The 15,935-nt window shown below is 61.7% G+C and overlaps 1 protein-coding gene across 1 annotated transcript in view; it reads left to right on the forward strand.

The window, feature by feature from the left end:
• The window catches only part of NECTIN4 (nectin cell adhesion molecule 4), a 41,786-nt gene extending 26,069 nt beyond the window's left edge, over nucleotides 1–15,717 (forward strand). Inside the window, exons 2-9 of the mRNA XM_074938495.1 lie at nucleotides 4,443–4,796; nucleotides 6,557–6,847; nucleotides 7,435–7,555; nucleotides 10,414–10,565; nucleotides 11,962–12,112; nucleotides 13,354–13,432; nucleotides 14,211–14,300; nucleotides 15,346–15,717. Coding sequence (XP_074794596.1) covers nucleotides 4,466–4,796; nucleotides 6,557–6,847; nucleotides 7,435–7,555; nucleotides 10,414–10,565; nucleotides 11,962–12,112; nucleotides 13,354–13,432; nucleotides 14,211–14,300; nucleotides 15,346–15,615 — 1,485 coding nt within the window. The 5' untranslated portion in view covers nucleotides 4,443–4,465 and the 3' untranslated portion in view covers nucleotides 15,616–15,717. The remainder of the gene's footprint in view (nucleotides 1–4,442; nucleotides 4,797–6,556; nucleotides 6,848–7,434; nucleotides 7,556–10,413; nucleotides 10,566–11,961; nucleotides 12,113–13,353; nucleotides 13,433–14,210; nucleotides 14,301–15,345) is intronic.
• Nucleotides 15,718–15,935: the final 218 nt, after the last annotated feature.

The raw sequence follows: 15,935 nt of genomic DNA on the forward strand, positions 1-15,935 counted from the left end.
GGCTCCAGGGAGGGCATCTCCCTAGGGCACCGCTAGGGTCAAACCCTGGCCCCATCAGAGTCAGGGGGAATTGTGCCACTGGGGTCAGGGTTTCACCCTAGCAGCTGCCCCATGCTCAAGCCCCAGGATGGGGTAAGGTCTCCCATGGGAAGCTCCAGGCTGTGCAGAATGTCGGTAGCCACAGTTCCAAAACCTCCAACTTGGAGATTTTCAGTTTCGCCCCACACGGCTGGCTCCCAGGAACGCTCTATTCCTTTGATCCAGCCGTGCAAGCGTGAGCCCTCCACGCTCCCCGCCTGGGGCCGTTCCCGGGCCCCTGGGCTGGCAGGGCGAATCGTTTTTAGCACCTGTGCTCACAGAGTTCCTGAAAGCGAATGTCATAGGGAGTAGCTGATCAGGATCCCTTTTATATTCCCGTGAAATCTGCAATTTGTGCTGTCAGCTGGTTACACTAAGTCACACGGCCTCGTTGCTGTTAGCTGATTGGATGATTTATGTAACTAATTCATACAGCGCAAACTGTGTGTTTGATTTACGCTCCTTGTGACTTGATTGTGGTGTAACAGCCTGGAAGAAAACCCTGGGTACGAACTGGCTTGTTAGTGGAGGAAGGCAGGGCAAGGGCGAATGGCTGGAACTTAAAGGCAGCCAAATGTCTGAGATTGAGGATGATTGACCAGTGAAACAAACTTCCAAGAGAAGTGGTGGATTCTCCATCGTGTGATGTCTTCAGATGCCGAGCGGATGCCTTCTGGAAGATATGCTTTAGCCAAACTCAAGTTATTGGGCTCAGTCCAGGGGGAAATGGAATTTACTGGCCTGTGAGCTTCAGGCGAGAGGATCTAACCTTCCCTTAGCTTCAAAATCTACGATCATCAGATTCATGTGACCCTTCTCCACACACAAAATGTACAGAGACGGAATCCCTCCATCGCATCGAATAACAATTACAACCTGGGAATTCCACCATCTGCTACCGACGAGGGGACCGACCCATTCCTATGACAGTGCCTTTCAGAGTTGTGATGGGAGGGTGCATGGGCCTTTGGGGTTTCACCAAATCTGTACTTTAAAAAAAAAAAAAAGTTTGGTTGAAGTTTTCTGGAGCCATTTTTCACTTGATCAAAACTTATTTTGAAGGAGATTTAAAAACCCACCAGTTTCCAATTCAGTGGAAGTCAGCACTGTGTAATAATAACAATAATTAATATAAAAGCAGCAGCAGCTAAGAGTGCAGGTTTTTCCAAAGCAAAATGGGTCTTGGAACCCCAAAGGCTCGTGTGCTGTTCTGAATCTAGAACCCCTGGTATTCAAATGGCAAACCTAGAACCCGTGCTGGTGGACTGGATCATTCTAGAGCTGCATGTTTTCCAGGGTTCCATGTCGAATCCCTGCTGTTCAGTGGGTAAATCCGGATGCCAGGACGCCAGACCCGAATGGTGTCAACGAGCATCGCGCTAGAGATGCTGAATTTACACCAGCTGGGGACTTGGCCCCTGATTCCCAGTAGGTGACTCTCCAATCAGTTATTTTCAATGGCTTCTAAATGTAACAGAGCAACTTCTCCCCTCCCTGGGGGCCCATTGGCCTGGAGAGAGCTCCCACGAGCAGCCATAGGGTCACATGGGGGACGCTGGGCTCTGACTCCTCTGCCCCCAGCACTCCCGAGCTACTGGCCCAGCTATGGGACCTGTCCCTTTCCGTCTTGTGTGTGTCAGTTGCTCAGCTGGGAATGGTGGGGGTGGGCAAGACTCCAGTGCCGGTGGCTGTGAAGTCGGACAGGCTGTGGTCTCCCCCTGAGAGCCCTTGGGGAACCAGAGGAAATGCATCAAGCCCCATTCCGAAATTCTTGGGGAAGCCACCAAGGAGGTGGGGAGTACCTGAGCCCCCTTCAGTGGGGCAGGGCTCTCCCTGCCTTCGCCCAGCTCTGAGGCAACTGCGCCAGCCCCTCCTCGAGTGGGGGTGAAGGGGAGGATGTGGGGAGAGGACGGGAGTGGAATCTGCACAAGCTGCTGCACGGCCCTTGGTATCTGAGCAGGCCGGTTTATCTGGACTCGCTGGCCCGTCTGCTTCCGCGGAGGGAGCAGCATTCCTCAGCCCGTGGCTCTGGCTGGAGAGAGGCCAGGTCTGAGCACAGCACGCCCTCCCGCTGCTCAAGGCAGCCATTTGCAGAGGGGTGCGCTGCGGGCTGGCCCCGCAGAAATGCAGTCAGCGCCTTCCTCGCAGGAGGTGATTCCATCAGACTCGTCAGCAAGGACGCACAGTCGCATAGGCTATCCACCAGCATGCTTCAGGGAAGGGGGCTGATACCAGCTGGGGGTCAGGAAGGACTGAGGGTTCTTTGCCATCCTTTATTATTTATTTATTCTTTGCATTACCGTAGCCCCAGCCGTGGACCAGGCCCCATGGTGCAGGCGCGTTATTTATTAGATGTATCACAGTAGCACCTGGGCACCCCAGTCACAGGCCAGGACCACACTGCGCTAGGTGCTGTACAAATACAGCCCCTGCCCCGAGAGCTGACAATCTGAGTGTAAGTCAAGAGACAACAGCTGGATATAGACAGATGAGGGGAGGTCAATGAAACTTGGAGAAAAGATAGGGGGCTGAATGGCCCATTGGTCTGTTCTGAGATGGCTGCAGGGGTCTAGTATGGTTAGTGCACCAGGACTGAGCGTCAGGACTCCTGGGTTCTGTTCCCAGCTCTGGGATGGCGTGGGGGCTAGTGGTTAGCACACAGGGATCTGGGCATCAGGATTCCTGGGTTCTGTTCCCAGCTCTGTAGGGGAGGGAGATCCTGTGATTAGAGGAGGGGCCCAAGTAGCGGTCCCAGTTGGGTGACTGTCTGACTACATGGCCTTAGGGCAAGTAATAGGAATGCAGCTTTTGTCAGATCAGACTGGCCGGTTGGTGCATGGAGCCAATTATCCTGCCTCCAGCTGGCGCTTCGGAAAATGGTAAAAAGTCCCCCACTGCACTGGGCCTGTCCCAGGCAGGAGGCCAGACACTGATCACAAGGGTCCCTTCTGGCCTTGGATGCTGGTGGATGCCAGGCTGGAGGAACTGCTGCTCTGACCTGGTGCAACAATTCCTGGGTGAAGAGGCGACCATCCTGGATCCTTTGGAAATGTTTCCACCCATGCTGGGACCCTCTTGCTCTCGCTGACCCCCATCCTGCGTTCCCTTCCCATCCTGTTGAGCGCTGGCATGGTGCCCAGGACTGGGAAGGAGATGGGGAGTGAGGAGTCAGGTCGCAGGGGTACAGTACCCACCATGTAGCTGGCGCGACTCCCAGGGAACCCACTCAGCCCAGTGCCAGGGAACAGCGAGGATGCCCACGTAGTGTTATTGGCAAAACAGCCGCTCAGTGGTGCGTGTTTGCATAGTGTTGAGGGGCTCATGGTGCTGGGGGTCGGAAGAGCAAGGAGTGCTTTGTGGGCACAGCATAGGCGTGGGTCAGGACTCCTGGGTTCTAGTCCTGGTTCTGCTGCCAACTCACTGGGTGACCTTGGGCAAGGCATGTCCCCGCCCTGTGCCTCAATTTCCCCCACTGTCAAATGGGGATGATGATACTGACCTCAGAGAACTGTCTCCCCTGGACAGAAGCGCCCCAAAATGACAGTCTTCTCCCTTTCTCTCCCGCCTGCCCTCTGACGGGCTCGGAGCAGGAATTCATCCCTCGTAAGGGTGCTGGGAGGCAAGGCTGAGGCATCCACGTTTCATAGAAGGGGAAACTGAGGCACAGGGAGGCGATGTGACTTACCCAAGGTCTCGGACCCAATCAGTAGCAGCTCCAGGAATAGATCCCAGGGTCCTGACTCCTAGTCCACTGCACTATCTGTCCCGTCTGTGCCTGCCTGAGAGAGCTTTGTTCCCAGTACGGGGGAACGTCCCAGGAGGCCCCCCACTGTCTCTGTGGCCAGGAAGGGGAACTAGTGACTGCCCTCTCCTCTCAGGGGCCTGCTACTCACAGCCGTGGGCTTGTGGCAGTGCCGCTGCGGTCCTGCAAGATCCGACCTTCTGGGGCACGTCTGATCCCATAAGGGGTTGGGATCCTGTCTGTGGAGCGGGACCCCCGGCCCAGTTTGGTCTAGCCTGGGCTGACCCCAGAGGGTCCCCATCCCCTGAGGTTGGGTAGACTGGCCCCTGCTCTGCCTCTGGACCAGCTCAGATGGCCGCATCCCTGGAAAGTCCATCTATCATGAGTGCTTTAGGGTGTGCCCATGGCATTATGGGAGCTGACCCCACTGTGTGTAGGGCTCCTCCAGGCAGGGGGCTTGTGTGTGCGGGGGGAGCTTGCCTGTGCTCTTCTGTGGGCAAAGAGAGGACTTCACCTTCATGGATCCTGACACAGTCCCAGCCGGCTCTGAGTGGCTGGGGAGGGGGGCGGTCTTCCCGTCCTGGGGGCCGTGGGTTAACCCTTCCCCTTCTCGTGCCCACAGGGTCCCTGGCAGGGGTGCTGGAAATGGAGCACAGCGTCACGGCGGTGCTGGGCAAGGACGTGGTGCTGCCGTGCCGCTACCGGGCTCAGGAGGGCGAGAAGGTGGTGCAGGTGACGTGGCTGAAGCAGGGCACCGAGGGGCAGAACGTGGAGATCGCCGTGCTGAACTTGGAGTACGGGGAGCACATCCAGGAGCCCTACATGGGGCGGGTGCTGCGGCAGGCGCCAGGGCCGCTGGAGGACGGCGCCATCGTGCTGAAGAACGCCGTGCAGGCCGACGAGGGCGCCTACGAATGCCGCCTTATCACCTTCCCCTCGGGCAACTTCGAGGGCAGCATGACGCTCAGCGTGCTGGGTGAGGGTCTGGGCACGGGGCACCGGGGCTGCCTTGCTCTGCCCTACAGGTGCCCTTGGCTCTGCTGGGCCAGCCGTGGGCAGAGCTGCCTTCCCCACTCCAGCCAGCTAGGCCACTGCAGAGATTGGGGGCACGCAGGGCTGCCCCGGCCATTGGGATGGGAGCAGCCCTGAGCCCCAGCCTTCAGGGGACCTGAACGCTTGGTCTCCGGGCCAGGTCCGTGTTGGGGGAGAGGGACCCCGAAGGGGTGGGGGCGATACAGTGAGTGTAGGGGGAGCTGGGTATGCAAGGGTGGCCCTGGAGGGGTGGGCAGGGTGTCTGCGTGAGGCCCTTTGGGGGAGGAGCTGAGCCTGTTCGGGGCCCCCTGGAGTGCGAGCCCCTTGGAGGCCAGGAGCCAGGCCTGAGTGGCCCCCGCGGGGCAGGAGCAGGGCCTGGGCAGGGCGCCCCGAGACAGGAGTTGGGCCTGCGTGGGGTTCCGTGGGGGGGGCCGTAGCCGGGCTGCGTGGTGCCCTGTGGGGAGGCAGTAGCCAGGCTGCGTGGGGCCTAAGGTTGCCAGGAGTCTGGTTTTCGACTGGAACGCCCGGTCGAAAAGGGCTCTTGGCGGCTCTGGTTGGCACCGGTCGGCGGCACAGCAGGGGCCTGGGGCTAAGGCAGGCTCCTTGCCTGCCCTGGCTCTGCGCGGCTTCCGGAAAAGCGGCCACCAGGTCCCTGCAGCCCCTAGGCGCTGGGACACTGGGCAGCCAGGGACTTCGAGGCTCTGTGCACTGCCCCGAGTGCCGGCTCCGCAGCTCCCATTGGCTAGGAACCATGACCAATGGGAGCTGCCGGGGGGCAGTGCCTGCGGGCACAAAGGCAACATGCACAGTGCAGAGAGCCGCCTGCCCGCCCATGTGCCTAGAGGCCGCGGGGACCTGGCGGCCGCTTCCTCGGAGCTGCGGTAAGTGCCGCCGGGACCCCCCACCCCTAGCCTGAGCCTTCCCCCCCCCACACACCCCAACCCTCTGCCCCAGCTTGGAGTTCCCTACCACACCCCAAATCCCTCATCTCCTGCTTCACCCCAGAGCCCACAGCCCCAGCTGGAGCCCTCACCCCATGCACCCCAACGCCCTGCCCTATCCTGGAGCCCCCTCCTGCACCCCAAACCCCTCATCCCCGACTTCACCCCAGAGCCCACACCCCCAGCTGGAGCCCTCACCACCACGCACCCCAATGCCCTGCCCTATCCTGGAGCCCCCTCCTGCATCCCAAACCCCTCATACCCGACTTCACCCCAGAGCCCACACCCCCAGCTGGAGTCCTCACCCCTACACACCCCAACCCCCTGCCCTATCCTGGAGCCCCCTCCCACACCCCAAACCCCTTATCCTCTGCACCCCAAACCCCTCATCCCCAGCCCCACCTCAGAGCCTGCACCCCCAGCCGGAGCTTCCCCTCCCCTGCACCCCAAACCCCTGCCCTAGTCTGGGGCTCCTTCCTGCACCCCAAACCGCTCATCCCCAGGGCAGTAGCTGGGCTGTGCAGGGTCCGGGGGGTAGGGGGTGGGCTGCGCGGGACCCCATGGGGGTGGGGGGCAGTAGCTGGCCTGTATGGGGCCCTGTGGAGGGGAACAGTAGCTGGCCTGCATGGGGTCCCGTGGGGGTGTGCAAATGCTGGGCTGTGTGGGGCCCTGGGGGGCGGGGGGGTGCAAATTCCAGACGGCGTGGGGTCCCGGGGGAGGCTGCCTTTTACACCCCCGTCACCGCTCTGCATCCTCCCCGCAGTGCCCCCGCTGCCGACCCTGAACCCCGGCCCCCCGCTGGAGGAGGGGCAGGGGAGGACGCTGGCCGCCTCCTGCACGGCCGAGGGCAACCCCATGCCCACAGTGACCTGGGAGACGCAGGTGCGTGGCACCAACAGCACCCGCCACTCCTCGCACCCCCGCTCAGCCTCCGTCACCAGCGAGTTCTTCCTGGTGCCTGGGCGCAGCATGAATGGCCAGACGCTCACCTGCGTCGTCAGCCACCCGGGGCTGCCGCACGAGAAGAGGATCACCCACGTGCTGAGTGTCGCCTGTACGTCCCAGCCCGGAGGGTGGCATGGGGGGTACAGCCCTGGGGGGTGGGCGGGGGCTGCCATGGGGAAGCACAGAGACCCACAGCGAAGCTGCCGTGGGGGGCAGAGATCCCTTCCAGGAGGTGATATGGGGGAGGGACAGAGACCCCTTGGGAAGCTGCTATGGGGGCAGAGATCCCCCCAGAAGGTGCCATGGGGGTGGGGTGGAGACCCTTAGGGGCCTGCCATGGAGGTGCTGGAGGGCTGGGCATGGAGTAGGGCAAAGGCCCCTGAGGGGTTGTCATGGGGGGCAGAGACCCACTGGGGGGTGCTGTGGAGCAGTGGGAGGAGCAGAGACACCCAAGGGGAGCAGCTATCGGAGTGGGAAGGCATGTACCCCCTGGTGGGGGAGGGCTGAAGGGGAACCCCAGATCAGATGGGGCCCCAGGGGTTTAGTTGAGGGGCTTGGGGCGGGGGACATGTTTGCACAGACCAAGGTGAGCGTGGGGTCAGTGATGGAAAGGGCACAGGCTGGGGGGCGAAGAGGGGGCTCAGATGGGCGTTTCTCTCTCCCCCTCCTCACGGTCGTTGCCCTCCCCCCGCCCAGATCTCTCGGACGCCTCAGTGCGAGGGCACGAGGAGGAGGAGGACTGGCAGGCGGGCAAGGAGGGCGTCTCGCTGAAGTGCCTCGGCGAGGGCAACCCCCCACCCACCTACAACTGGACCCGGTAAGTGTGAGCCCACCGTTTGCAGGCAGAGTTCCCCTTCCCAGCACAGCTCCGGGGGCAGAGGAGGGGGCAGGGCTGGCCTGTGCCTCTATCGGGGGCTGGCGCTGGAGGGTTGCGGGGGTTCCGGTCTGAGAAGCACCCCCAGGTTTGGACTCGCCGCCCAGCCTCAGAGGGTCAGCCAGACCGGGCTCTGGGTCTCATAGGGGAGTTTGCCATGGTTGCAGACTCCAAGGGAGTGCCCATTCCCCACCCGCCTCCAGCCAGAATATGGGCACGAGGAGCTGGTGTGACCCACACAAGAGCCTACTACAGGTGCCAGTTAGTGGAGTTACTCCTGCAGCAGGAGGCAGCAGCTGGTGTTTTAGTTCTGGAGGTCCAGGGTTCGAATCCTGGTGACAACCAGCTCGGGCTGTGGGGCGGAGCTCCAAGAAGGGCTGTGTTCTGGGTCAAAGTGCCGGTCGATGGCTGTCCTCCCTGGCCAAGCCATAGGCCTGTCTTCATTCCTGGCTACCTCAAAGCCAGCGAGTTGGTGACATAGAATCGTAGGACTGGAAGGAACCTCGAGAGGTCATCTGCACTCATGGCAAGACTAAGTATGATCTGAGACCATCCCTGACAGGGGTTTGTCTAACCTGCTCTTCACAATCTCTAGCTGCGTGGCATACTCTGCATGTCAGCCAGTCAGTCCCAGCTGAGTTTGAGGTTTGCCAGGTGCTGCCTGTACCAGCTGTGATTTCACATGGGCAAGCCTCCGGCAGCTGGGACTGCAAGGCTGCGAGCTTCCCCTGAGCAGTGCCCTCCCACTCCAGGCCACAAAATCAATTTCACCTCCGTCTTCTTCCTGCCAGCCCAGGCTGGGTGCCCATTAGCCTGGTCCCAGACCTGCGGCTGCATTCCCAGCCAACAACGCTCGTGATCCCAGAGACTGGAATCCAGGCGGCTGGAGTGCACAGCTCCCACGGAGCCATTCGAAGGGAAGTTTTAACTTCCATAAACACTTGAGTCATCGCCCAGCCATCTCTGTTGTCTTGGGAGCCCTGGGGCGGCAGGGACCGGCTGGGACATGCTGTAGGTCGCTGGAGGCAGCCCGGGGCCTCATGCACCCGCAGGGAGGAGAGGCTAAGGGGCAGCATGGGGGAACGTGGGGCGAGCGAGGCTCCCTTGGGGCTCTGGCCAGGCCCTGCGGGGAGAGGGCCTTTGACTGGGATGCCTAGAGGCTGGCAAGGAGGGCCTGTGCACAGTGCCACCGCTGCTATTAAAAGGAGGGCATGTGCCAGCCCCTGGCACCATGGGACGCTGGCCTGGGTCAGCCTCCAGGTGTTACTGCACTGGGCGTGCTACATAATCAATGGTTGGAGCTTTCTCCCCACACTGCCCCCCGAAAGCCAGGCACGAAACACAGTGGGGCTTTGGGGAACACCCCTCCCCCCTTTTCCTTTTCCCTTTCTTTTCCCTCCACAGGCATTTTCCCATCCCCGGGGAATTTCTCGAGCCGAGGGAGGGGCCGAGGGGCTAAGCCCCTGGAGACTCTATGATTTGAACCCCTGGATCCTGCTTTGTGGGGCCTGAAACGGGGCCAAAGGGACGTGCTTCCTAGCCAAAGCGGCAGCCAGATGGTTAATGGAGCCAGCGAGCTCTGCAGAGGGGAAAAGGAAGGGTCCTATTTGGGTGGCATCCCACGGGGTCTTAGTGTGTGGGCCCATGTGTTTGGGCCTAGGAGTATGTGCAGGTCCCTACTCAAGAATTAGTGTGTGAGTGTGTGTGTGTGTGTGTGTTTGATCGTTCTTGGGTGTACCTGGGTTCGTGTGTGTGTGTGTACCTGGGTATGTGTGTACCCAGGCGTGTTTGTGCTAAGGTGATCATTCTTATATGTACCTGTTTGTGTGTGTGTATACGCCTGGGTCTATGGATGTGATATTGTGTACAAACATGTGCGTTTGTTTTTGGGGTCTGGTTGTGTGGCTCCGTGTGGACGTGTTTTTGTATTTGTGCTCATGTGTCTGCCTTGTGTTTGTGCCCGTGGGTGTGTAAATTGGAGGGTGGGTGCCTGGATAGGCATGTGTTTCTGTGCACCTTGACACTATACGTTGTGTAGATGGGTTTGGGGAGATGTACTTGTGTTTGGGTGTCTATGTGAACGTGTGTGTGTGTACACGTGCATGTGTTGGGGCACTTACGTGTGTGTGTTTGGGCATGGGTTCGTGTTGTGTGCGTGTGTCCACATGTCCCTCTGTTGACATGTGTGTGTGTGTCCGTGTGTTGGCGTGTGGGATGGAACCGGTGGCCCGGGTCATGCCGACTCAGCCCCCGTGCGGTGACGCAAGGAGCCGCGCAGCGTTCCGGGCTGTGTCTGGGCAGGCCCCGGCACTGGGCTCTGGCAGCGGATCAGCCGCGCAGGAACCGTGGGAAAAGGCAGGGAGCCCTTTGATTTCAGCACCTATTGTTCACGGTGTCCCGGCTCGCCCCGCCCACCACAGCCGCCCGTCCAGGCACGTCGGCCCGGGGAGGCAACCGGCGGCCATGGGGCTGCAGGGAGAGCCATGGGGCGCAGGGAGGGGGGGAGAGCCGTGAGACATTCTCTGTGTGGCTCCCTCCTGTCCATCCATGTGTCTCGCTGTGTCTCCATGTCTCCCTCTATTCCAGGGGTTCCAGCCTGTCCCACAGGGCCCCCCTTAGCACCTCCTTCCATTGGACCCCCCTCCCCGTGCAGACCCCTGCTCTAGGGCAGTGATGGCAGTTGGGAACAGCTGCTGCAGAGCACCCTGGTTAAAGCGAGTGGGATCGCTGCCCCCTGCCTGTTCAACCCCTTGCCCTCCCCGCTTAGCTCCCCCCTCTGACTCTGCCCCTCTACTCCCCAGGCTCAACGGCCCCATGCCCGAAGGAGTGAAGGTCAAGGGGGCCACCCTCCTCTTCCAGAGACCCCTCACCCCCGACGACACTGGCGTCTACATCTGCCAGGTTGCCAACAGGTTTGCAGCCAAGGAGGTTCGGGCCAGCATCAGCATAAAAGGTAGAGTCTGGGGCAGGCGGGGTGGCAGCGCCCCCTTGTGGTGGGGTTGATAAGGCCCCTTGCGATGGTGGGGTTGGCTCTGATGGATAGAATAGGGCTTCTGGATGCAGGCACTCCCTGGGGCTCTCCAGCTCCCCACCTGTGATGCCCAGTGTCATCACATGGGGGCGCCCTCAGTCCCGTCCTGGAGCCAGCAGCTGGAGAGGGGGCTGTGGGTTACCCTGCCCACCGGATGGTGGTGCAGTCAGAGTGCTGGCTCTGGGCTCGCCCTGGGCCCTCTTCATGTGGGTCCAAATCCAGCCCCGTTGGGTTCAGGCACCCACCCCTCACCAGGGTCTGAGCTCTCCTGGGGGAATCTGCCCGTCTTGTCCCCTCTGCCCAGCAATTGCTCTAGGGCCTAGCGCTGCTCAGCGTCAGGGGGGCTCCGGAGTCCAGGAGAGCGTCAGGGCTTGGCTGGGTCAGCACCTGTGCAGGGAGCCCGCCCTGGAGAGCCCAGCACCGCACGAGGCAGGGATCAGCGCTCCGAGTGCTGAGCCCAAGTGGTGCTGGGGCGCTGTGCTGCAGGGAGCAGGGTGGGGAATCCTTAGCCATACAGAAGCAGATTGGATCTTCAGAGCTAGCACCAACTGGGGCTGATAACTAAACATCAGGTGACCATCTGTCCACTCATCTGTCTGTCCACCCACCCATCCATCCACTCATCTGTCCATCCAGCCATCCATCTGTCCCTCCGTCCATCTGTCCACTCATTTGCCCATTCATCCATCCGCCCATTCATCCGTCCATCCGTCCGTCCACCCATCCATCTGTCTACCCATCCACTCATCCACTCATCCATCCATCCATCCATCCACCCACCCATCCATCCATCCACTCATCTGTCCACCCACCCATCCATCTGTCCACTCATCCGCCCATCCATCCATCCGCCCATCCATCCATCCACTCATCTGTCTATCCATCCATCCATCCATCCATCCATCCATCTATCTGTCCACTCATCCATCTGTCCACCCACCCACCCACCCACTCATCCATCCACTCATCTGTCTATCCACCCACCCATCCACCCATCCATCTGTCCACCCATCCATCTGTCCACCCATCCATCCATCCATCTGTCCACCCACCCACCCACCCATCCATCCATCCACTCATCTGTCTATCCACCCACCCATCCATCCATCCGTCCGTCCATCTGTCGACTCATCCATCCATCTGTCCATCTCTCCATCCATTCATCTGTCTGTCCATCCATCTGTCCATCCAGTCAGATGCCCCTTTAGCCCCGGAGTCCGGGTTCCTGCCAGCCCACCCTTGTCGCTCGGACACCAGCTGTGCCGTACCCCCACCCCCCCGGCCACAGTCTCAGCCTCTCCCTGTCTGTCCCTCCCAGCAGAGAGTGAGCTGCAGAAGGTGAACGTGGTCTCGGCCTCGGTGGTGGTGGTGGGCGTCATCGCGGCCGTGCTGCTCTGCGTGCTGGTCCTGGTTGTTGTGTTCATGACCCTCTACCACCGACGGAAAACCAGGCGCATCTCCGAGAAATAGTAAGAGACGGAGCAAGGGGGGAGGGGCAGCTGCCTGGTGCACCCTCTGCCCCCCTCCGCCCTGGAGATACACCAACCCCCCTCACCTGGCCCCTCTGCCTTGCCTCCGGAGAGTCCCTTGACGGGATCCACGGGACCCACATAGAGAAGAGCTGAGCTCCTGCACAAATCATTACAGCAGGGAGCCTGCCCCAGCGTCACCGTCGCTCGCTGGGTGCTGAGCCTCAGGCCTGGGGACCCTGCTCCCGAGCTGGGCTGGGCTGAGCGAGCAGCAGAGGATGGGAGGCCGAGTGGGCAGCGTGGGACGGATGGTGCTGGCTACAGCGGGGTCTGCTGCAGAGAGTGGCTGGGCAAGCTTCTGCCCCCCCTCCGCATCCCACAAGCTCTGCCGATTCCCCTCAATCCCGACCCGCAGCCCCCTGCTATCCCAGCCCTGGGCTCTGCCGGTGCCCCTCAATCCCGACCCACAGCCCACTGCTATCCCAGCCCTGCCCCCAGTTCTCTGTCAGCGCCCCTCAATCCCGACCTGTAGCCCCCTCCTATCCCAGCCCTGGGCTCTCCCTACAGCTCTGCTGGTGCCCCTCAATCCCAACCCGCAGCCCCCTGCTATCGCAGCTCTGGGCTCCCCCCGTCACTAAGTCCTAGCATGGTCCAGGCACTTATAGTTTTAACCCCTGCGAGCTGGTCAAGGTGACATTAAAACTGCCCGCGAGGGTTGTGCTGCGTTTCTGGCACCACGTCAGATGCCACCTGGGAGTCGTTTTGGCCCCCGACTGGGCCTTGTGTGGTTTGAAATGCTGCCCTTCACCCCAGTGACGACCCAGCGCTCGGCTTTACCGGGTCGGTTCAGCCCCTGCAGGCGTACAACCCCTCCGCCCTGCCTGGAGATGTAGAAGGTGCTGACTGACTGTGACCTGGGCCCTGCTTAGAGAGACCTTGATGCAGGCCCTGCAGACAGACTCCTCTCCCTCCTTGCCCCTGACTAGGCAGCCACCCAAACTCTGGCACCCGGATCCTGCCTCAGGCTGCTCCCGGTGGGAATTGAGCCCCAGGCTTCCCTTATCACTGCGCTAACCTCTGCCAGCCAGGATACAAGAGGCTGGGAGCGGGTCTCAGGAGCAGCCTTGGAGGACCAGCCATGGGGTTTGAGGAGAGCACACAGCTCAGCCAGGCCACGGGGCTCCCGGGGCTGACCGGGACGCGGATCTCACTGCTCACCCTGGTGTCTCTCTACCTGGCAGCGAGGAGGAGCTGACCATAACGAGGGAGAATTCCATCCGGCGCCTGTACTCCAGCCACAGCACCAGCACCCGGAACCAGGTGAGGGGGCCGGGAGAGTGGGGGGAGCCCAATGGGGAGGGAGTGGGGCCCTGGTGGGGATGTTTAGCCCCCTCCCCCTCCCACGATTATGCTGAATTTTCTCCCCATCCGATTTGCAGGGGAGCTGGCTCAGTGAAGAACCCAGCCTCCCCTGCAGGGAACGTGTGGAAAGACACGAGTGAGGTTTGGGGCTTGTTAGGAGACAGTAGATGGGGCAACCCAACCCCATGGCGGGTAACTGGAGGCAGCTGCCCAGGCTGCATGGGGGATAGCTGGGGCGGCTATGCGGAGCCCATAAGGGTCACTGGGGGCAGCTACTCAGCCCCATAAAGGTAACTGGGGGCAGGGCTGCACAAAGGTTTTTGGGTCCCCAGGGCAAAATCTGAAACTGAGCTCCTCCCGCCTCCCAAAAATGACCCTGGAGACAAAAGGAATTCTGGCTGTGGGTGCAAAGACACTGGCGGGAGGTGAGGGGAGGTGACTCACCCATCCTGCGGGCCTGGGCCTGGCTCCCTGTGTGGGGCATGGGGACCCAGCACGCGGGGTCGCAGCCCTGCTCTGCTTTGGCCCGGCTGCCCCTGCCCCACGGAGCAGCCTTGTGCCCTGGCACCCAGTGCCGCAGCGCCACTGATTCCTGTCCCATGGGCTCGGGGGCCCTCTCGAACATGGGGCTGGGGCAAACTGCCCCTTTCATCCTGCCCTGGCTGGCCCTGGCGGGGCGTGAGGGAGACTGCCGGGACCAGGGGTTGGTCACCCGCCCTCGCTCTCCGTTTTTCAGACAGAGGAAACCCTGCACCTGCGGGGGGACAGCCGGCAGGGAAGCCTGCGGGGAGACAGCCTGCGTGGCACCAGCATCTGCTCCGTCTTGGTGAGGCGCGGGGCGGGGCTCTCAGCTCGCCTTGCAGGGCGGCTCCCGTTGCTCCTGTCCTGTGCTGATTCCCTTGAAGCTCGGAGTCGCGGCCCCTGGGGAGGTGGCCGCGGGAGCCCCCTGCAGAGTCCTGTGGGGTCAGCAGTCGGACGGGGACTGGCATCCGGGGGGGGGCCCTCCCACCCCTTGGAGCCCCTGCAGCCGGTGGCTTGGCCTGAGCTACTGCAGCCCAGGCTGCCTTGGAAAGCAAGGGTCCAGGCCCCCAGGATGCACCCCCCCCCCACCGCTCCCCCTGGCCAAGGCTGCTGAGGGTGGGCTCCTGCAGAGACGGGTTCCCTGCTCTGGCACACATGTGGATGCGCTCACGCATTCTCACACCTGCTAGCTCACACCTGGACACCCTCACCCGCACCCTTCCTCACACACGTCTTCACACCCGCTAGCTCATCCATGCTCACACACACACAGCTCTCCGATTGGGGACTCATTCGTGCATCTCACACTCACAAGCCTGCCGCCCTCTGGTGCCCGCACACCCGCCCAGCCTACACCCACACTGACCCATGTGCATGCACGCTCACCATTATCGCATTTCAGCCCAGAGCAAACCCCTGGTGCCTCGGGCCCTGAACCCCGGCAGAGCAAAGGGAAGCTGCCGGGGCACCCAGCCCCCAGAGAGCAGGTCTCCTGGCTGAGGTTACGCTGACCCCTGCTGGCCTGGGCAGGGAGGACCACAAGTCATGCACTGACAATGGATATTCAGGCTCCTATGGCTTTCCCCAGGAGGGGAGAAAGTTTCCCAGCAGCTGTGTGTGTGTGTGTGTGAGGGGGAAATGCTGTTCCTCTGAGTCCTGACCTGCTCTGCTCAGCCAGTGGCTAGACTGCCCTCTCCCTAGCCACAGCACCACCCAGTGGCTGCCCCGGGATCTCCCCAGGGATTAGCTAGCAGCCAGAGGGTGGGTGTGTGGGAGGACGTGTTCTGGGAAGGGGAACTCCCTGCTCTGCCCCCATCCCCCCAGCTCAGTTGTTGTCTCCCCCGGCTCAGAGCGAGGAGGCAGAGGGGCGCAGCTACTCCACCCTGTCGACGGTGCGGGAGATTGAGACACAGACGGAGCAGCCCCCGGCCCCAGCGCTGGCCCCGGAGGAGGAGAAGGAGGAGAAGGAGAAAGAGAGGGAGGAGGAAGAGGAGGAGGAAGAGCGGGAGGAGAACACCATCAAGGCAGCCATGACCCACTTTGTGCAGGAGAATGGCACGCTGCGGGCCAAGCCCACCACCAACGGCATCTACATCAATGGGCGGGGCCACCTGGTGTGAGCCCGGGGCCACGGGCACAGACTGGCCTGGTGCCGATCAGGGCCGGGCCCTGGACACACAGATGCCCCCTGCAGCCTGCCAGCCCCTCCCGCTGGGACTGACCCACTGAGCCCTTGTACAGACAGCCTGCTCTGGCTCTGGATTTCTGGAGAGGGCAGATCTGGTTCACTGTGGGGCAAAAGGGCCCCTGGCCAATTGAGGGGGTCCCCTGCCCCCGCATTGGTCCTTGCTTCCTGCAAAAGCCTCCTAGCTTTTCTGCATGGGATGTTTCCTGCCCGGCTGGCCCCGAGGGCCCCATGCATGCTCCTCCCTCTGACCTC

This window comes from Natator depressus, chromosome 24, assembly GCF_965152275.1.
Source record: "Natator depressus isolate rNatDep1 chromosome 24, rNatDep2.hap1, whole genome shotgun sequence".
NCBI classification, from domain to species: domain Eukaryota; kingdom Metazoa; phylum Chordata; order Testudines; family Cheloniidae; genus Natator; species Natator depressus.